This window comes from Perca flavescens, chromosome 19, assembly GCF_004354835.1.
Source record: "Perca flavescens isolate YP-PL-M2 chromosome 19, PFLA_1.0, whole genome shotgun sequence".
Taxonomy (NCBI): Eukaryota; Metazoa; Chordata; class Actinopteri; order Perciformes; family Percidae; genus Perca; species Perca flavescens.
Genome location: NC_041349.1, coordinates 8233561 through 8255180, shown reverse-complemented (window position 1 = coordinate 8255180; position 21620 = coordinate 8233561). Strand labels below are relative to the sequence as shown.

Sequence of the window (21620 nt, the reverse complement as noted above, 5' to 3'; positions counted from 1 at the left end):
TCTACCTCATGTATATTTTACTATTCCAATATTATTGCCATTGCACTGAACAGCCTTGCACTACAATCATATTTAAATATTCAAATCTCAGACTACACTTGATATTGCACTATTCCTGTTTTCAATTGTATATTTTTAGTACATTTTTGTACTGACTAATGTCCTGTTTTTATTCTGGCCAATAAAGCTATATTGTTATAATGTTTTGCCCATTTACTTTCATTGGTCAAGTCATTTGTGCAATTCAAACTTGAATAAACTATTTGGGGGTCTAACCTTTGATGTATTAAGATAAGAGACTTTATTTATCCCACACTGGGGAGATTCCTAAGCACTGTTTGGAAACATTGACTCATACTGAAATAATAGTGTTAACAAGTTAAAAGCTTTTGGTGTAAAGCGGCTGACAAAGCTGGTGAGTGAAAAACACATTGTAACACACACGCTTCTTGGCACATCTCATCCCAATATATTAAATGTGTTGTATTAGAGTAAGTTAATCATTTTGTGAGAAGTCCTATCATGAGTCTTTCATAAAAGCAAATAGAAACATGCCAACATAACCCTTTTTTTCTTATTACTTAAACACATTATTTCATTGAAGTAGTGGTTACAACAACCACAGAGAACCATAACTGTTAGTAGCTGAATAAATGTGTTTCTGAACATGAGTGACATTCAAAACCATGATAACTGAAACAGATATACAAAACACCATGCATTGTGTATACAAATGTTTATTGTAAACAGACCTAAGTAGTACACATACATAAAAGAACTACAAAATGTATACACTGGTCATGTTCATGGGGCTTGGAAATTGTCTGAAACTAAGGCAGCCAGTCTGTTTCTTGTGTCATTCCCAGAGGTTTCATTGTATGCCATGTGTCCACGGGGAGGTTGGGCATCATCCATTAAAATGTCTTCATCCGGAACCAGTGTGTCACCATTGTCCATACACACATTGTGCAAAAAGGCACATGAAGCAATTACCTGGGGTGCAAATGTGGGCTTCACCTCCAAAGCTCTGAAAAGCGTTGACCTCCATCTGGTCTTCATCATGCCGAACGCCCTTTCAATTATGCTGCGCCCCCTTGACTGGTAGTAGTTGAATCGCTGTTGTACTTCTCCATGCACTGGCTCCTTGAATGGGGTGATGAGGCAAATTGGAGTTTCCAAACAGGGATACCCACCATAACCCAGGAGGATGTAGCCTGTTGGGGGATACCGTCTTGTGGTGTAAAAACTGCTGTTTTTCATTATCCGTGTGTCATGGACAGACCCCGGATACCCCACAAAAATGTCCAGAAACCTGCCATTTGAGTCACATATTGCCTGCATGTTGACTGAGTAAAAACCTTTATAATTCAAATAGTCCAATCTGTGACGCTGTAGTGGTTTTATCCGTATGTGGCTGCCATCGATTGCTCCAACCACATTGTGGAATGCAGGGGTTCCTGAAATGTTAACGAATTCCTGAGCCACTGCAGGCAGGTCCACTGTTTGAGGGAAGTCGATTGCTCTCCTCAGATTGTCCCATATGTTCTGGGCCACTCTGTGGATGATGCAGTGAACTGTAACCTTTGGCACATTAAAGACACGGGCCACCACCCGATAAGAGAGTCCATGTGCCAGCCAATAGGTATATATGAGTACCTCAAGCTCATTACCCCAGCCATGGTCCTGGTCCCTTTGCAAAAGCCTCTGTAAGCTGTGCATCACTCTTCTGGTGAGGCGGAAATCCTGCCTCAGCTCAGTCTCCACATCGAACCACAGGCGCAGTATAGGCATGTTGTGGTTTATGGCACAGTATGTTGTTGGATCACCAGTCTGGAAAAGAAAACCATTTCACACCATTAATGGGCTGAGTTGGAAAAATCAAACTTTCAAAACCTTCACACTACTTTTAAACCATCTCCCCTTTCCCACAACAACGCACATCGTGACTAGAGTTGTCTCTCCCCCAGAACAAAGCACATAGCAGGATTGGACTTGTACAAAAAAAAAAAAAAAAAATAATGTCTTCCCTTCCCCACAATAAAGCACATAGCTAGCTGGCTAGCTAGTGGCTACACATCTTCCCCCCCCAAAATAAAACACATCATAGAGTTGTCTCTCCCCCCCAGAACAAAGCACATAGCAGGATTGGACTTGTAAAAAAACAAAAAACAAATAACGTCTCCCCTTCCCCACAACAAAGCACATAGCTAGCTAGCTAGTGGCTACACGTCTTCCCCCCCCAAAATAAAACACATCGTGACTAGAGTTGTCTCTCCCCCCCAGAACAAAGCACATAGCAGGACTCGACTTTTACAGAAAAATAAAAGACAAAATAATACTTATACACATAGATCTTTACTGGGTTCGTATTACAATATAAATACGTCCATGTAATGTACACGAGTCCAGCTCAGCTAGCTAGCTACTGTGTTGGTTAGTACAGTTAACGTTAAAAACAACATAACGTTGTTTGCAGCTAAACCATACATACCATAAACTGATCCACCAGCATTCGCAGGCGTTGTAGACCTCTTCTTCTCCTCGCTTGATTTCTGCTTCGATTTGTTGCAGACACTCGCAAAAAAATCACTAAAAACAATGCAATCGACATGCACACACTGGCAGACGGCATCTTGGAAGTTTGTGATCAACTTGTCGCCTATGGTGACTTATAGCAGCCAGGTACCGACGATGCTTGATGACGTAACCGTAACCAAGTAGTGTCCCATTTCTTAGGGGTATGGCTTCCCCCCTTAGCCCTTGCCACTTGGTTCAAGGGACAAGGGCTAGGGTTAAGGGAAAGGGTTAGGGTTAAGGGGAGGAGTGGGATTCAGCCTAACACCCACACGCGCCTGAGCGACATATGTCAGGTCATCCATGTCACCAGTCGAAGACCTTCACCACTGGACCATCTTCAGGGCGTACTATTATGACAATCCCGAAGAAACAACTAGAAAATGTGGATAGAGCTCTGAAAGATATTGACTGGTTTGGCCTTATGGAATGCGAGGATGCAGACGCTGGCAGTGACATATTTCTCTCGAAGGTCAAAGAGGTTATTCTCTTTTTCTCCAGGAGGGGGCACCATGGGAGAAAGTGGTCCAACTATCTCCCCTGTCTCAACCCTGCCTGTTTAAAGCTAATGAAGCATAGGGATCAGTTACTCAGAAAATGTATTAAATCTGGACTTCATGTAGACAGACTTAACTTTACAGGAGTGAGAAATAAAGTGACGTCCGAATTACGTAATGCCAAAGCAAACTTTTTTATTCAAATTATAGAAAACGCTAGAGGTAACGGTAAAAAAATATGGCAGAACATAAATACATTGACAGGGAAACAACCCAAGCAGGAAACTAAAGGCTTGGAATTAAAAATTAACAATCAGCTGGTGAGACACCCTGTTGTTCTGGCACAGAAGCTTAATTTCTTCTTCATTAAATCAATAGAAGATTTGGTGAAACAATCTACATCTGTCAAGGGTTCTGATCAGCAGATTACTACTCTACCTGACAATGTTCATACCAAATTGTACATCCAAGAAATCACAGAACCAGAAGTTATGTGGCGTATTATTAGGCGTGGAAATTGGCTTCAGTTACCCCAGTATTTAAAGCTGGAGATAAATATGACATGAATAACTATAGACCAATCAGCATTTTACCTATAACTTCTAAAATAACAAAAAAATGGATTATAAAACAAATTATTGAATTTCTTAGCAATAGCCAAACATCTTTACATCCCATGCAGTTTGGGTTTTGGCCATGCCACTCAACCGAGACTGCATTTCTTATGTTCATGGAAAAAATCAAATGTCAGCTAGATAAAAATGGATGTGTTGGTGCCGTTTTCCTAGATTTAAAAAGAGCTTTCGACACTGTCAATCACAAGGTGCTGCTTTCTAAAATATCCTGTTTAAATTTTTCTGTTCAAACTATTAATTGGTTTCACGCATACCTGTCTCACAGAGAACAATGCACTGTGGTGGGAGGGGTTAGTTCTGCTTACATGAGTTGTCCAGTAGGAGTCCCTCAAGGGTCCATCCTTGGGCCCATTTTATTTTCATTATATATTAATGATTTACCTGAATAGTGTTTACATGTAGATGTTGAACTTTATGCCGATGACGCTGTAATTTTTACTGCAACAAAAAATCCTGAGGAGGCAGCATGTGTGCTCTCAACAGCTCTTACACACATACAAACATGGCTCAATAGATTGTGTCTTATCTTAAATGCAAAAAATACAGTTCGTTTATATTTGTCGAAGCAACCTTCTACTATTATGCTTTCTCAATCTAGGGTGTTCTTGGGCACATAGGAGTTGGAAGATGTTAATGAGTTTAAATACTTAGGTGTGATTATAGACTCCAAACTCTCTTTAAAAAAATATGTTAAATGATATCCAAAATAATTAAATTCAATCTTTGTAATTTTAAGCAAATCAGAGGATCTCTGTCAAAGGTAGCTGCTCGAATGTTTCTGCACTCAATGATACTCTCACATCTGAACTACTCCATCACCAGCTGGTCCATGTCGGGTTCTACTATCCTAAAACCAGTTGAGCTTTTGTACAAAAAGGCACTCAAAACTCTAGATAAAAAACCTTTCTCTTATCATCATTGTAAGATCTTAGAGAAATAGAACTTACTGAGTTTTGATTATTTTTGTAAATTGTCTTCAGTATACTTAGTTTATAAAGTACTACATGGCTTGGCGCCACCCCCTCTCATAGAGTTTATTAAATACCGACAGACTCGGATCACCAGAGCTGTTGTAAACAGGGACTGTGAGGTTCCTTTTAGAAAAACCTCCTTCAGCCATAATGCATCTATTAAAGGTAGCACATTATGGAACACTACCCCCAACTATAAGGGAATGTCCCACTCTGGCCACCTTTAAGAGCCAAGTAAAGGTGTGGCTTAGAGCTAACCAAACGTGCAACCACCTCTAACTGTATGTTGTACCGTATTAGCCCAGTAGAGCATACTAATGAATTGTGTCTCCGTTTTAACACTTACTAATGAATTGTCCTGTTTTCCTTTTTGTTTCTTAAATGTTACTACTGTATATCTTTTGTCCTTTTTATTGTAACTTGAACCGGCTTAATGGACTGCAGATGGAAATTAGCCTTTGGGCTACAATCTGGCATTTTTTACGTGTACGTTGTACATGTTCGTCAAATGTGCATTTTCCTGAAATAAAAAATGAATAAAATAAATAAATCAACACAAACAATCAACTGGAAAATAATCTAGGACTGAAGCTGTGATACTGCTCATTTATCGACCTGCAAAGAAACAGCTTACAATCTTGGATGAATATCATCTTTTTGGTTTACTTCTGTCCTGACTTATGCTCCGACTGGGCTAACTTCCTTCTAAACCCAGATTACCCCAACAAGTACTCAATGAAACTAAAACTGTAATAAAATGTTGCAAATTATTGAGACACAATTCATTTCAAGTTTGTATAACATCTCTTTGATGGTTATAGTAGTATTCAATATAAAACATATATGTGCGTTCAATGTTACTTGTAACACTGCATTTTTGTCAGTGTATTACAAGATAGTAGTGTAGAGAATATAAATAGTATTAAGTAAGTTTAATAAAAGGGCATGTAAGTACTGGTTAAGAAGAAGCAACTTTAAACTTAAATGGAGTGTGATGGAATTAGGAGCCAAAGAGCAGGCAATCAATGATAAGTGACATTCTGCCCCCTACAGACATGTCATCTCATGCTTCCTATTAGGTTGCCAAAAGAATACAAAAACTGCTGTTTCTTGCTCCTGTTTCATTGCCCTCAGATGTGTTAGCAGCTGTAGTATTTTATAATAGTGGTGATTAGCAGCTATCTGGCAACTGGATCAAAGTTTAGCCTCTTATTAACTAAAAGACGCTGAATGCAAGTTTAAGATCAGCTAAAGGCTATAGCACAGAGCCAGTATGTTTAGTCAAAACTCACTGCTTTGACAAATTAGCAGGTTGAAATGTTATTTGTAGTCAGCTGTAATTTTGCAGTGATTATTTCTCTAGATTATTGCACTGCTCACCCCCAAAAATCATCACGTATTGGATTAATTGTTATTTTCGGCTTTTCTATCCTAAAACCAACCTAATTTAAGGGGTTCTCTGAACAATTGGAAGGTACAGTGTATTTGTTTTGATTAAAAGGTGCATTGTGTGGCCATGCATTTAAAAAACTGGATTCTGGAATTAATTGATTGTATTAATTTACAGGAAATTGTAACTTTTTTTGGTATTAAAGCAACTGGCCATTAAACAACCCACTTTCCCAGACTCTCACTGTGCAGATAAACTCAAAGTGAAAGTGAAAATGCTTTGTGTTTGTTTCACTGATATGGCTTGTTTGACTTGACTGGTCAGTTAGATAACGTGGTGATAACGGATAATGTCTGGTGTTATGGCTAGAGTTGATCATTAACTTGTACCTGTGTGTTGATGTACAGTTTATTGAAATGAGCTGCGTACTTTCACGCAGACTAATAATAATAATGGGACACACTCTGTAGTCACTCTGTGTTGTGTTGCTGAGTAATTTACAGGACTATTAGATTGTAACAATTACATGCTTTCAACACAACATACTGTACTGTATCAACACATTTTACATCAGCAAAAGTAAATAAATGTCCAAATTATTTTTTGCAGATGTTCACTGCTGACGTAAATTAGTATGTTCAAAAAAAATGATCAATAAATTGTTTCAGTATATTTTTATATTTGTGTGTGTGTGAGAGTGAGAGAGAGAGAGCTAAAGAGTGAAATCAATAAAACCTTAATACATTGTTCAAATTATTGCAGAAAACAATAGACTGCATATATAAATTTAACAAACATATCTGATATCTAATAACCCTGGCCCGAAATTTAGATGAAAGCTGGCCCGCTATCAACCCCCGCGTCCCCGTGTCCTGCTGTGTCAGTAGAACAGCCTGCAGATAATGTAAAGTGATAACAAAATCAGCCAAAAGCTCGTCAAGCTAGCTGGCTTGCTAAGCTAACTAGCTGGACACACCTGAGCTGACATAAACTTACCTTTTCTCTGTCCCCTGCGGTCAATGGTGGAAGTTGACATTGCCGCAAAATCGTGTCTGAAGCAGAGAAATGAAGCCACACACACATTCATGACAGACACCTCAGTGACGTACCTCAGGGCATCAGACCGAGTCAGGGTTTAAGTTCAAGTTCAAGTTGAACCCAGAGTTGAAAAAGAAGCAAAATTGGGATCGATTCATTTCTTAATTTTGAGACTTTTAAGAATGCATTCCCACTCATGCTCTGTGGAATAGGCCATGTAGTTTAATTACATCTATGAAAATAACTTTCGTCTTCTCCAACTGAAAGAACCACCAGAATGCACTTACAATAAAGTGTACTTATTGAAAGAATGCATTTTGTTTCTTTTATTGAGTTGCTATGAAAGGGAATCGTCAACTTTAGGTATACTTCACTTAATTCTGTCAATTTTAATTTTTTTGCTTTTCATGCATTATGCAAAATTTCATCAAGCAATATACAATTTGTATATTACATTTATATATTCATATCACTTGAATAGCTATAACATCAGATTGTCCTTTCAACTTTTGTAGACATTACATTTTATGTGGCACAACACATAACTTCACATTTCAATATTCAGTATTCTGCTCCATTTTAATTTGGTAGCTCCACATTAATAGTATGTATATTTTTTGATGATGGTAAACATTACAACTTTTTTTTTTTTTTTTACCTGAATAGCCAGATGGCTTTTGCTTGTGACACAGCTTGCTGTAGTTGCTGCTTGAGAGGGCACTGTGTCAAATGTAGAAAGTTGTTGCTTTGGGCTTAAGCACCCGCGGCGCTACCATTTTAGGTCCGGGCCCGCCCATTTTGACCCAGGCCTATAGTGAGTAGTGAGTAATTTTCATTCTAGCAGTTCATCCAATAAGCAGCCAGAGGGAAGCTTTGAGTCAAAGCTTCTCAGCCAATCAGCGGCTTCTACCCCACGTGTGGACTATTAAGCCTGCCCACAGGCTGCATCGTCAGCAGCAAGTGATCCAATGAAATGAATGACGTTTGAGAATGAGACAGACACAGACTGTAGCTATTAGCTAGTATGAAACGCAAAGCAAAGCAAAGCAGCTTGTTTTCATTTAAATTTAGCAAGACACGCTCCTCCGCAGGAGGAGGAAACTGCTGCCATTTTAAGTGAGGAGTTACCATCCTGCTCAGCCGCCCTCTCCCCATCAAGTCCTCCCGTAGCCACCCCCTCAGCAAGGCAAGTAGGCTAACAGTTAGGCTAACGTTAATGTTAGTGTCTGGCTGTCTGTATGCAGGGGGAACCCTTTTTTTTGGCTTATTTTAACTGGCCCATCCAGTTTTCTGGAGGCCCACCTACAATCAAAATCCTGGCGCCGCTAGTGGGCTTAAGGACAATAACACAAAGAAAAAATAATACATTAAAACTACAGAATACTACCAGAAATACTACATTAAAACTACAGAATCATATAACCAAAATGAACTGTACCACTGTCAAACCAATGTATTTTTGATAATATGCTGTCAAAATATTTGAAAATATCCCTCTTATCTAAAAAAATACAAATCTTTCATACATAATGGGAACAATTTCCACATCTTAAATTAAGAAAATCCTGCATTTTTGCTGCTGTGATTCTGTTCCTGTCCTCAAAAAAGCAGTAGAACATTGCTGGTCAAGATTCACGTTGTTGAGAGAGAGAGCTGTGCCATATGTATCAAGAATAATGCAGAATCAAAATTTAAACAGTGTAAATGGAATCAGAATAGAGAACAATGAGGCTTCACAGCAAAATATAGACGAGGGAATTAGAAATAAAGGGATCCAAATAAGGTGATGGTCCTTAGGAAGGATGTGGAAGAAAATTATTACAGCAAATGTTTTTGGATAGATCATTTAAATTTTTTCAAATTCCCACAAATTAATCAGAATTTCCGATACTTAAGGCTAATCAGTAGCTCTATAACAACTCAAAAAGATGGTAAATGCATAATTTCAACAAGTGGTCTTTCTTTTAGTTGAACTATGACACATACAAAGTATTTTCATATATATGGAATAAAAATATACAGCCACAGTAAGAAACAAATCTGAAGTGCCAATGAATTAAATCATATTTAACATGATAAACTGAGTGAAATTTTGTGGGAATGAGCATCTCTCCTGTCCTCTGTTTGCCCTGCAAATGTGTAGAGTCTCTGTCTCAGTAAGATTTTAGATTTGTGGCAAACTAAGAGTACACTGCAAAATAACTAAAACAATAGCTTCCTCTTTAGCTTATTCATAATAATTAGCATCAGGGTTTTGGTGAGGTCTGGCAGAGGCTGATGTGAAGCTCGCGGGCTCTCCAAGCCGACCTAGAGACCCTGCGGATATTTGAAGAAATGTTCTCCTCCTTTCCCCACTCCTATGTGTAGCAGTTGTGTACTCTGTCGTTGCCTTGTGTTAATTATGCCAAGGAAACTCTCATCATTTTGGCAAACCCGCCATTTATTCACAGCATCTAGCGAAGGATTAAACATCGCACAGGCCACATTATATAAATAAATAAAGAAAATCACCGTCAACTTTACCTTAAAAGAACGTGCTCGACCGTTTGGGAGCTATACGTTTCACAAACAAAATAAACCACTCGTTTTGTATAAAATTAAGATAATTAATAAAAATGATGGTGGAGCTCATAACTTGTGCACTTATCAAGGGGACAGCAAGGTCTGACTGCTGTAACCCCCGGGGTGCACGACCCAAGTCTACAGGTACGTTGCGTTTAGTGACCATAGTAAAATTAAGCACAGTGATATGTGATGTGTGATAATGGCAAGTGGGATCATATTATATTTTAACTCCGTTACATATACAGGAAAAACCCTGAATGACTTACCTTCAAGAGGATTTAGCTGCTCCTGCCTCTATTAAACCTGACCGCCGTCGTCTGCTTGTGTTTTGGTGGACAACGTAGCACATGCGTCCTGTATGCACGTCACAAGGCGCATGCGCGGATTCAAAAACCCCCAACACTATTTAAACTTACTTGGTATTGCTAAGTTCATGTGCGATGACTATGAAACCTTTGAATATAATGTGAAAATACATAAAAAAACTCTTACTCTTCCCACACAGTTTATTTATTACATGAATGAGATATATAGTTTCACTTGAATAATTCCAGTTCTCACTGATACTTACAATTAGAAAATAAAAATTGTGACAGTTAACCTAATAAATATGACTACACCACAAAATATTTTTTTTCAGTGTACACTTAGGGACATATTTAGTAAGTTAGTAAAACATTGGCATTGGCTTAAAACGTGTCATGTAAAATTACCAGAATGAGGATGCAAGGTAATGCCATTGTGTCACGGCAAAAAATGGTGGCACTTCATTTTCCAGTACATTAAAAAGATGTAATAAGCTGTACTTTGTACTTTGTAATTAGACCATAACTAGAATTAATGTTGTTTTTCAGAAGAGTACTTTAAAATAAAGAAGGCTATCAGTCTATTGTCTTCTTATTATATATTATTAGAAGGTAATTTGTAAACATTGCAAAGTAATTAGAAGGTAAATTCCACACCTTACAATAAAAATAGTTAAATGATGCACGTATATTCATATTAGTATACAAAATAAATAAACACATGTGATATTTCAAAAATGCATAGATTGATTAATTGATTGATTGATTGTGTAGGCTTTTCAGTTGGCTTGTGTCTGATCTTTAAACATTATAGCTGCTTGCCGCGTCATCCCTCGTTTGTCTACACAATCAATCAATATGTGTTTTATTTTGTACTGTACAGATGCTGCTGATAATTTGAGCTTCTCAGACAAAAACCACATGAGAACCTGAACGTCTGTAGAAGAGGCATTCAGGAGTCTGTGTAAAACAACAAACAGCAGCTTAAAGGGTAAACTGTGTCTTGTATATTGGCAAGAACAAGGACAGAATAGAGTCAGTCTAAATATTAAACCATCTGCTGTTACTGCATCACCTGCCTTTTTGTTTAGGCTGCATGTCCCAATATAGTACAGTAATAATATAACAATATATGGTAACAAAACTGTAAATGGTAAACATTTTCCCCAGCTAGCATGTTAGGATTATCATTAAGAGCATGCAAGCCTAACAACTTTAGCATTTAGCTCAGAGCACCTCTGCCAACTCTAAGTGATCTCAGGGGTCAGGAGATGATAAACAGGGGGAAAGCGGAAAAACATATTTCATACATCTGCTGTATGACTGGATGATTTTACCATCATTGCTGAACTTTGAGTTTGTTGATCAGCTTTTGATGAGAAAACAAGAACAGTGGTTCATTTTCACAACTTGCAGCATCAGCCTGAAACTTTTTTACTTTTTTTCATTTTCAATTGTCTTATGTGCATAAAACGATTAAGTAGTTTCAGTTCAAGTTGGTTTGTCAGCAAATCTGATTTTGCAAAACCTCAAAGAGTGTACCACTATTACTCTGTAAACACAAAATTACTTCTTCATTAATATACTGTAAAGTTGCATTTCACAGAACAATTAAAAAACATATTTTCGAAGTTGATGTGTTTCAAAGCAAATATTGATCATACATGTAACTCAGCATGAGTGAACAATTGTCTATTAACACATGCACAACAAAGACGATAAATAAGAAAAGTATTTGCCGATTAAATACTTGGAGTTCAACAGAATTGAAATCAAACTTGTATTTGTCTTTATCTCTTTATTAAAAAATTCTACATTGGCTAGCCTATATACATTCAATTACAGTTAAACAAAACAAAACATGAAATAACAAAGATCTGTGAAGATTTAATATATCCAATTCAGATAAAAATGCAAAATAAAATCCCTGAGTTATGTTAGCTCACATGTTTTTGTGTTTGTCTTCATAACCGTTCAATATTTGAGATTTTAGAATTATATTTTGTCTTCATAATGAAGAGTGTTTTTCAGTAATGTGTCCAAATAGGAAGATGCAGATGTTCACCACATTTCAAATAAAACCTTGTATGACTTGCTGAATTTAACACAATAACAAAAACATTGTGTTTGATTTAATATTCATGACGTTCTTCTTTAGTTGATTTCAGATTAAAGAGAGATGTGATATCATGATGACAGAGCATCACTACAATCTGTGTTTTTACAGGAAGAGCTGAGTCATGATGTTTCTGGTGTGTAACGTGTGTTAATGTGATATTCTTGTCCATGGAGCTTTCTGTTGCTAATCGAAGCAGCTAAATGGGAGATTATTGTAGTAAAAAGGAACAGAAAGGTAAGGTAAAAACATAGTATGACAGCAGGCTAATTATTATCTTCCAGAGACTATTAACTGAGTTGATTTGATCTCTCCCTTGTTGCTGGTGAGGGTGAACTTGAGTTTGTCTCCGGGGGTCCAGGACTTCAGCTCCCTCCATATAAGATCAGTGGGATATTGAAGGCTACCATAACCTGGGACAGCAATCTGCAAACATGCAAGAATGCAAAGACTTACAAGCAGAAATATCCAATAATACAATCATTATTTTTAATATCATCATTAAATCTTTTTGTTATACATATCTTTTATTTCAACTGAAACTCAACAGAGGTGAAAGAAAGAAGAAAATAAAATAATGAAAATGCAACAACATAAAGTAAGGAATAAAATAAGACTCACTGTGATGATTTTGTCAGCCTTGAGCTTGAATGTTTTCGGAAATGTGTATGTGATGGGTTCTGTGTCGTTGATCTGCATTTCTAAATTCCATTCTCCCATTTGTTGGTCCTGCAGGATGAAAATCCGGCACGAGAGTTAGGATGACAGAAAGAGAGAGCAACAAGTGAATGTTACAGTTAAAATAGTGTGTTAATACATTGTTGCATGTCATTTCATTATTTACATGGAAACAAGAGAACATTGATTTTGCAGTAAACAACAGGTTTATAAAGTATTGTTCCACACACACAAACAACCTTACCTCACTCAACGTGTTTCTGAGATAGATATAGTTGCCATTTCGCCCAACCTCATGAACAATGACAGAGCCCGTCTTGTCCTCCTCGTAATCAGAATCTTCATGCTCCCTCACTTCAACTCCGCTTGCATGTTCCTGTAAGAGAGACAACACATACGTACATATTAGTCATCCACCACTAATTATCTAGCTAACAGATATGCAGTCTTCTCTCTGTCAGCAGTAGATTACTGCAGGAAGTGACAGTCTGACAGAAAACTGTTCAACTGCTGACTGAGATACATGTTGTCTTTCTATTTGTGAGTTTTGTGTAAAAAATATAATGAAATATTATCTCCTACATAGGAGTTACACAGTTTTGTCCAACCCATTCTCACTCCCAACTCAATACCGTAAATACTGACGCTTGCTCAGTAGCTCTCAAGTAACGATGCAAAAATCACCCTTTAGCGTCTGTTTTGGACTAACAAGCAGAGCAGCAGCTCGACCGTGGTGCTGTAAGTTTAAGTAGTATGGAAAGAGACAACGGTAGTGAGTAGTATGAAAGAATGAAAGGAGGCTGGGTGGAGTGGTGGATCGGTCAAACAACATAAGACTTTCACCCAAGAGCCGGGGTTCTTATCCATAGTGCTATTTAGTGTGCATAATATCCTGGTCTGGTCTACTGTACATCAATAAAATCTGATCAGTATTAGCCTATATGTTATCTCACAGGACAATTATAGATTTACTGTTTCACTTCTTTGAGTCCAGTTTCAGTTATTTGTGTATCAGATTTGTTCTCGTGGTTAGCTTGAACAGAAACAAATCACTGTCATATGGAGAAGATAAAAAATTATTTGGGTGAAATGATGAACCTCCATATTTTTGGCCATCAGCTCCTCCAGAGCTTTCTCAGCTTCCTCTTTCTTCTTCTGCTCATCCTGGAGCTGCTTCTTCAACTGGGAGGGAGGAGAGAAGAAGAGAGATGTTTTATTTCATTAAAGTGCAACTATTATATAGCATTTTCAGGATAAAACTTGAATTTCGTTTACATGCTTTAATGTTAAAAAAAAACACTTCACCCTCTGTATAAGACGCTCTGTAGCAGCACCTGTCTCTTTAAACCCTCCTCCCGAAAAGGCCCAGTTAGGCGCTCTGGAACCTATTTTTGACCAGGGGTGCTGAATACCAAAATAGTGGATGTCTGACGATTTCTCCCCCCAGGAAATGTTTCGGATTTTGACAGCTAAATATGTCATTTTAGCACAGTGTATGGGTGGGAGTGAGAAGTTTTAGAAAAGTCCTGGGCAGACACAAATTTCACTGTTCCACAATCATGCAACAGCACTCGCCACTCAACATCATTACCCTGTTTCATTACATAGCTAAGCTTAATTACTTTTCTGATCATCACAACCACACCAGAGATGTTTGGCTTGAAAAGATATGCTAATAATCATCAATAAAATTACCTTGCCAACAATTTCCTAACTAGTGCCTTTGTGACAGCAAATGTCCTAACCACGTCAGAGCGGTTTCTGTTACACAAAACATATGCAATGAAAACAATCATAGTTATTGCCCTCACAGGAACAGAATTATCTTTAGAGCAACTTGTTCTTTTTTGCAGAATAACCAAAGTTTCAGGAGACACTGAACCAGCGTGTAAACCATAGTTCTATTCCACACATGAACAGGAAGTAAGCTGAACATATTCCAGTATTTCAGGATAATTACCAATTGTGCCCAGTAGATGGCACTCTCCATAGGCGGCACCAGGGAGGGGCTATGGGGTGCTGTAGCTACCCCTAGGATTGCCATAGCACCCCCTTAGCACCCCCAAGAAATTGCTGTGGTTGATTTATAAATAAATTTAAAAAAAATTGTTAATGTGTAAATAGTATAAGTAATTTATATTTAATTTATATTTGAAAAATTAATAAATACATTAATAAAACAAGCTAACTGAAGCTGGAGCTACTGCAACGGAGTATATAGCAGGACTTTGTACAGGGAAAAACCAATAAAAGCTTCTAAACCAAATATTACAGAACCGGACAGTAGAGCGACCGGAATTTGGGGAGAAATTATCAGCTTTGGCTGCCAAGATTATAGCTATTTTGCATTAGCATGCAGCTACTTAATAGTGTATGCTAAGGTTAGATTGTAGTGGAACGAAGCAGCACTTTTTACTGTCAAAAATCACAGATAAATGCTTCTGAACCAAACACTGCCCAATCGGACATGTTTCAGCAGTAATGCAACCCGGAATTTAACAACATTGGCAGCACAGATGACATTGTTTACTACCGTTAGCCATGTAGCTACTATAGTTAGCAGTGGACGCGAATAGAATATAGCAGCACTTTCTACAGTCAAAAATCACAGAAAAACGCTTTTAAACCAAATACTGTATGACCAGAAAATGCTTCAGTAGTAATGTGTTTGTGTGTGTGTGTGTGTGTGTGGGGGGGGGGGGGGGGGATTTAACCACACTAGCAGCCAGTACGACACATTTTATTTCTGTTAGCATGTAGCTACATGTTACAATGTTAACACACAATGTAAGATTTTTTAAATCTAAAAACTCCAGTCCTGCCTACCTGGAGCAGATGACCAATTATAGAAGGCCAGCTTAGAGTAGCGTAACACTGAGCCGAGAGTAGATAAAATTGTTGAAACCAGAGCGTTCAGAACATTTGGACATCGTTTTAGCTTAATTTGGTTTCTCTAAAATATGTTTACCCATTATTTGAAGTTTTGGACACATTTAACATCAAAATCCATCGTTATAACATTTTCGATATGACAGAAAATAGGGAAAAGCATAATATGTCCACTTTAAGCAAATCTTTAATCGGTCTACCCATTTATACTGGAAACACCAGCTCAGTGCTCTGATTTATTTTCTAACTGAGTGTACTACTTTAACTGGTTTTAACCACTGACTGAACTGATAGTTATATATGACATATTGTAGTAACTGTTCGATTGTAAGGACCATACATCTCATGTTTCTTATGAAACATGTATTAATATGTAAATTTTTTGCTTCTGCACCACTTACAGTGATTGTGTTTAACTGTGCCCTGTGTGTGTGTGTGTGTGTGTGTGTGTGTGTGTGTGTGTACTTCTCTATTAAGCGTTTTGATCTCTTCCTTCCTGCTCTTGAGTTCTTGCTTTTGCTCTTGAGCACTGCTGTAAATTCATTAACAGGAAATATAAAAAGAAACGTGTAATATTGGTTTGGTTTTGATGTGTAAATTTACGTGAATCAATTTGGTCTGATTCTGGACTTGGTCAAATCCCTGTGGATCTGGTCTTGGAATGATTTTTGTAAGTGACCTGCACACACTACTTTAAGTTTGAACATGTCTACACTATGTATGGCATAAAGAGTATATAATCAGTGTATTTTATTATTGAAGTGAAGATGTAAATGATTTTATCAGGGCATATTAGTGAAGATACCACACAATGAAACATGTAAAAATAATCATAACTCAAGTCTTGTTTTTGCAACATTTGAACATAACTGCAATTGAGTAAATTCACTTTTAATTTAACATAAGTATCTATGAGAAATATTTGAAAGGTGAATTTTTAGTTTCACTTTGAAAAATACTCTATACGTCTGCAGTAGTTGAGACTGGTTTCAGCCTCCCACAGTGTTAACCCCCTCTATTTCAAGACTTATGGACAACAAAAGTTAGTCACTGTCAAAATAAAAACTTTTGAGAATTTCAAATTCTTCTGTTGACCACATATTTCTTATCAGATGTTGCCCCTGTATTTCTGGTTAATCTCTCTCTTCTGTTATTCTAATCTCTTCTGATGTTTGCTCTCATCCTCATTTGACTGTCTGTCTGAACTGGGCTTCTTCGATCTCATTTCTCTTGAACCTCTGAACATCCCAACATCGATTAAAGTAAGCTAGTTAAAGTTAGTTGTTTTAGCAGCTTTTGTACTCTTCTTACTTTCTTTGGAAACACAGATCCTGTTTCAACCATTGATGCAACTATTTTCTATCTTTCTAGCTCAGATCAAACTTTACTTTACCTGCTTTAGTTTTATTCTCTTCCTGAAAGTCCTTCCTGTTTCTTTACTTACAAGTTTGATCTCCTTTCCCTTTTTTCCTGTCAAAGCCTCGGCTTCTTCTGCAGTGACAGACGGATCAGTTACATCCCTGTGGCTTATCTTTGTGTCTGTGTAAAAAAAGGTAGTAGTGTTAAAATACATATACTTTATTTTTTGGAAATCACAGTATATGAGACATTTGAGACTAAAATTAGGTATAAAACACCCAAATTTGACTGATTGTCAGAAAAAAATAGAAAAACCACGTTGAGTAACTACATTACCTTTAAAACACTGAAATTTCAGTCAAATAACATTAAACAAGATCACTATTTCCACTAAATATCAGAATCATTTGACATGTACAAAACACTGCAATTAATTTGTGACTTACTCATTTTGTTTTGTCTCCATTTCCACACAGAAAAGAGAAGTAACAGAATAAACAAGATGACAAAAACAGCCAAACTAACAGCCAAGCCAGTGTTGATGGGGACAGAAGAACTGGATTGGACCTCAAAGAAATCATCTGAAATCATAAAAAACACAAAAACCATTACATCCTCATACCTAAACAACATTAAAGGTCAATTTCCAAAGACTCGCAAAACAGCATGTACGACTGTTCTATTTACTGCCGCATAGTGGCGGTTTGATAATGTAACTGTAGTCATGTGACTGTTCCATTTTAACATAACAGCCACAGTTTTAAACACATAGTAAACATGAAATGAAACTAGTTTAGGCAGCAAATTCACATAGTTAGGGTTAGACAAACATCAGTGAGCTGCTGACACACTAACCCGACGGCTGATCAGTTGGCTCCCCGAGTTCCAAAAAGACGCCGACTTGAGCATGTAATACGTCTCCATAACAGCAGGCGGCGTTAATCTGTATTGTCGCCCAAAAAAATTAAAACCGGCATCTGATTGGACGAACGCGCCACGTGGGTCTGGTCCGGAAACTCAAAGACAGACTGTCATGGCGGCTTGTTCAGAATATGATCTCATATTTTACTAAAATAGTTCACGGAAATGTGTTTCTGAAATCATTTTGAACGAGAAATAGGCCGTACAGTTGCTGAATCTGTCTTCATTTCAGATCGACAAAGGTCAGTTTAAAAGATTTTCGTCAGATTTTGAGAGGCTTAGTCACGCTCATCCCACTCGTCATTTCCGGGTTAACACTCCACCAATCAGATTGTTCATGGAGTCCAACTGCCCGCCCTCCGATGCAACATGTCAAATCAGCCAAAATGATGGCCAACAGCTCCTCGGGCGGATGATGGCACGTAACACACCAAACAGACTTGAGTCACCGACCTCGCCAGACTGTCCGACGGCCGATTATTGGGTTGGTCTGTCACTGCCTTAAAATATACCACGTAAAACTACTACATTGAGGCCATATCGTGACGGTGTAGCATCACAGACTTAGGTCCATAAAACTCGGTTAATTGTAAAATGACAATTGACTTTAAAAAAAGGTCCTTTGTTTGTTGACCCAGCTCTATGCAGAATTTGGCGCTCTTATACTTTGTCACCTCACGCTTGTGTGCTCTAATGATAGCCATGAGAGTTGGCCACATAACAAGAAACGTAATTCTCGGTCATTATGAGCTGCTGGAATAACATGATATTTATTTTAAACTGGACCATAGCTATCATCTATTAAATCATATTTACCTGTAACATGGATTTCTGTCTCTCTGGTCTGGTTGGTGTCCTTCTGCTGGACTCTACAGGTGAAGCTGTTGCTGTGACTCTTCTCCACAGTCACTCTGCTGCTGACAGTATAGAGATCATCAGGACCTCTGACTGTCTCTGTAGGTCCAGCAGAGAGGAGGTTTCCCTCACCGTCCAGCCACAACACCTCAGGCTCTGGACACCAGCCTTTAGACTCACACTGTAGAACCACTCCTCTGGTGGCTTCATCAATTCCTGCTAAACTCATGACAGGCAAGGAAACGGCACCTGATGCTGAGCAAAAAGGAAAGATTTAATCAGTAGTCAGCAATAAAATGATGTCTGTGGTTGTGCTTTTTTATCTTAGTCTACACTTATCAGCCTTATGTAAATACCATATACTGTATGTGTCAACTCACCAACAACAAGATCAACAAAATACTCTGTATTCAGCTTTGGAATGTAGCATTTGTATGTCCCCGCATCAGAAGGTTTCACTTTGGACAGTTTCAGTGAAATGTTTCCGTGTTTCAGCTCATCAGGAAACAGCCATGTCCGTCCTATGAAAGATGGATGTTTAATTTGTGCGTAGTCCTGACCAGCACGCCACACAAGGACAAATATAGGATTCAAGTCAGATCTCGTCCACTCCAAAGTCTTGGCAGCAACATCCTCTGTCGGTTCCAGGCTACATGGTAAAATGACGTCATCGCCAACTGTTGCTACTATTGGCTGAGAAGGACCAATTAACTGAGACTGACCTGGAAAGGAATAGATAAATAAATTATTAATTCCTGCAATAGGCACTCTCCCGATGCACTTGGAAACATGCACCTGACCTGCAGCACAGCTGGTTAATAGTTACCATAACACCCAAAAGTGGGTGGGTGCCACATCTCAAATCAGGTGCCACATCTCAATGGATCAGCACATTGTCACTCCCAACTCGTCAACATAATGACGCTTGGTCAAGACCCTTTGGAGTCACTTTTCAACGTGCAGGTTAACTACAAAGTTAGGGATAGGAAAATATTGTGGGTGGGGTAAAAAGATGTATGTTCGTTGGTATCTGATGCTGAGGGCGACTGATCAGTATGTTGACCAGGTGGGAGTGAGAATGGTTTGAATGGACAGATAAGCATAATGTTGGTTACAACTAGGGTTTTTAAATGGGATTTGTGGTACTGTGATTTTCAAGTTGTATGTACTGTACATGCTTAGCCAATCACAATGAGCTTTTTACTTGTATGTGGGTTGGGCCTAAGACAAAATAACAGCCAGTCCCTGGTTTTATCCACTGTCAGCTGTCACAGAGCTAGAAGTGATTTGGTCACTTTGCAATTAGAAAAATGTACACACAACTCCTTAAATGTTTAAAATGACAGTGGATGCCACTGAAAAGATCAATCACTTTGTCTAGAGAGGAGAGGTGTTTTGATAACTGAAATGCCTATATCCCACATTTAATAGCATACAGTATATTCATATTATTTAGTGTCTTTTAAGTCTAATTGTGACCTTTTAAGAGTGCATTTGTGTATGAGTTACCTCTACAAGAATGTATTAGGTGAAGATAGACAACCAAAAGCCTAAGGGGTCTGAGCGGAGCCTGAAGGGACAGTCCGTCCATCTGGGGAAGAAGAACAGATTTCTGGAAATGAAGCAGATGGTACAGTGTTTGGAAATATGCCTTTTGGGTTGGTGTCTTTGGTGTGTTTTGGGTCGTATCATCCATCAATCCATCCATAACCCTCACATTACATTATTACATGTCACAATGTAATTTAGCTGATGTTTTTATCCAAAGCAACTTACAATTGATATATATGTCAGAGGTCGCACAACTCTGGAGCAACTAGGAGTTAAGTGTCTTGCTCAGGGACACATTGGTTGGCGCCATCACCACCCTCACGTATGGGTGTGGGAAATAAAAATCGTTAACTCAAAGTAGTAGGACTACATCATACATATTAAAACAAACATATTTTTTCTTCCCTTTGGTCCCCTATTTGAATTTAAGCAAAGGCATACATATACAACATGTCCATATTCTTTCACTTTTGTCTACGCATACGTATATGTTGTGCATTGTGCAATTAGGATAGTATCATACTTTCACTTTTGTTGCAAACATCAAATACTGCACTCTTGTGTATTCAAAAGTGTTTTGAAGCTGCAAAATGTGTTTAATATTTCAGCCTATGCCAGAAGCCCTTCTACAATACAAAGTCCAAATGAAAAAATGGAGTTAAGATGATAAACATTCTTAACCTTCCATTCATAACCTCCAGTTTGGTGTTAAAACTAACAGGATTCCTGTTCAAATAACTACAAAAACAGAGGCTGATTGGATTGATTATGATTAGATCTAAATGCAATGCATTGTAAATACAGTTTAACTATGATTACTTATCCATCAAACAACAGCTTTTAAATAGATGTAATAATCTTTTAATAGTGTAAAGTTTTGGTTAAAAGAAATATGAATATGAAAAAGATATGATTTCAGACCGACTTATAATATAGTTAAACTAAACACGTAGAATAGGGATATATAGGGAATAGGGAAATCAGACTTACCTGTTGCGTGATACCAGTCATTTCAACGGACTGCACGATCTGAGTCTGTAAATCATTGATAGACTCGGTTTATAATTCTCTTCCCACAAACTTCCAAGAAGCCATTCAGTGTTTCCCTATGAATTGTATTGTTTGCATGGTTAAAGCAAAGCATACCGATTTACAAATATTAAAACTACATGAATATGAAAGCCTTAATGTTTGCCTGATTGATTAATTCATGGAGAATCATTTTACATAAGTTGAGTTAAAATGAATAAGCAAAAAAAAAACTAAACATTTTAGA

At 37.8% G+C, this 21620-nt stretch overlaps 3 protein-coding genes across 3 annotated transcripts; all 3 read right to left on the bottom strand.

The window, feature by feature from the left end:
- Window positions 1–804: 804 nt before the first annotated feature.
- On the bottom strand, window positions 805–2632 carry LOC114546205 (putative nuclease HARBI1). The gene is made up of 2 exons (XM_028564893.1): window positions 2492–2632; window positions 805–1830 (listed from the first exon to the last, which is right to left on the bottom strand). Exons 1-2 carry the CDS (start codon window positions 2630–2632, stop codon window positions 805–807), a joined length of 1167 nt encoding a protein of 388 aa, XP_028420694.1.
- A 9664-nt stretch (window positions 2633–12296) lies between these two features.
- Window positions 12297–17543, bottom strand: LOC114573940 (lamin-A-like). Its single transcript, XM_028606183.1, has 6 exons — window positions 17464–17543; window positions 17103–17197; window positions 13868–13951; window positions 13014–13145; window positions 12713–12820; window positions 12297–12517 (listed from the first exon to the last, which is right to left on the bottom strand). Exons 1-6 carry the CDS (start codon window positions 17465–17467, stop codon window positions 12365–12367), a joined length of 576 nt encoding a protein of 191 aa, XP_028461984.1. The 5' UTR covers window positions 17468–17543; the 3' UTR covers window positions 12297–12364.
- An 82-nt stretch (window positions 17544–17625) lies between these two features.
- On the bottom strand, window positions 17626–21402 carry LOC114546204 (butyrophilin-like protein 2). The gene is made up of 5 exons (XM_028564892.1): window positions 21335–21402; window positions 20303–20384; window positions 19174–19515; window positions 18755–19042; window positions 17626–17639 (listed from the first exon to the last, which is right to left on the bottom strand). The coding sequence occupies exons 1-5, from the start codon at window positions 21353–21355 to the stop codon at window positions 17626–17628; spliced, it is 747 nt and encodes a 248-aa protein (XP_028420693.1). The 5' UTR covers window positions 21356–21402.
- Window positions 21403–21620: the final 218 nt, after the last annotated feature.

Bases quoted from the DNA above. Each gene is read 5' to 3' on its own strand.
- LOC114546204 (XM_028564892.1), bottom strand. From the start codon at position 21,355: ATGACTGGTATCACGCAACAG. The intron at 20,385-21,334 runs GTAAGTCTGATT...CTTCTTCCCCAG, and splicing joins TGACTGGTATCACGCAACAG to ATGGACGGACTGTCCCTTCA. The intron at 19,043-19,173 runs GTGAGTTGACAC...GCTCAGCATCAG, and splicing joins TTTTGTTGATCTTGTTGTTG to GTGCCGTTTCCTTGCCTGTC.
- LOC114546205 (XM_028564893.1), bottom strand. From the start codon at position 2,632: ATGCCGTCTGCCAGTGTGTGCATGTCGATTGCATTGTTTTTAGTGATT. The intron at 1,831-2,491 runs GTATGTATGGTT...TTTCTTTTCCAG, and splicing joins TGCTGGTGGATCAGTTTATG to ACTGGTGATCCAACAACATA.
- LOC114573940 (XM_028606183.1), bottom strand. The intron at 13,952-17,102 runs GTAAGTAAAGAA...CCTCCCTCCCAG, and splicing joins AGGGAAAGGAGATCAAACTT to TTGAAGAAGCAGCTCCAGGA. The intron at 12,821-13,013 runs GTAAGGTTGTTT...TTCATCCTGCAG, and splicing joins TCAGAAACACGTTGAGTGAG to GACCAACAAATGGGAGAATG.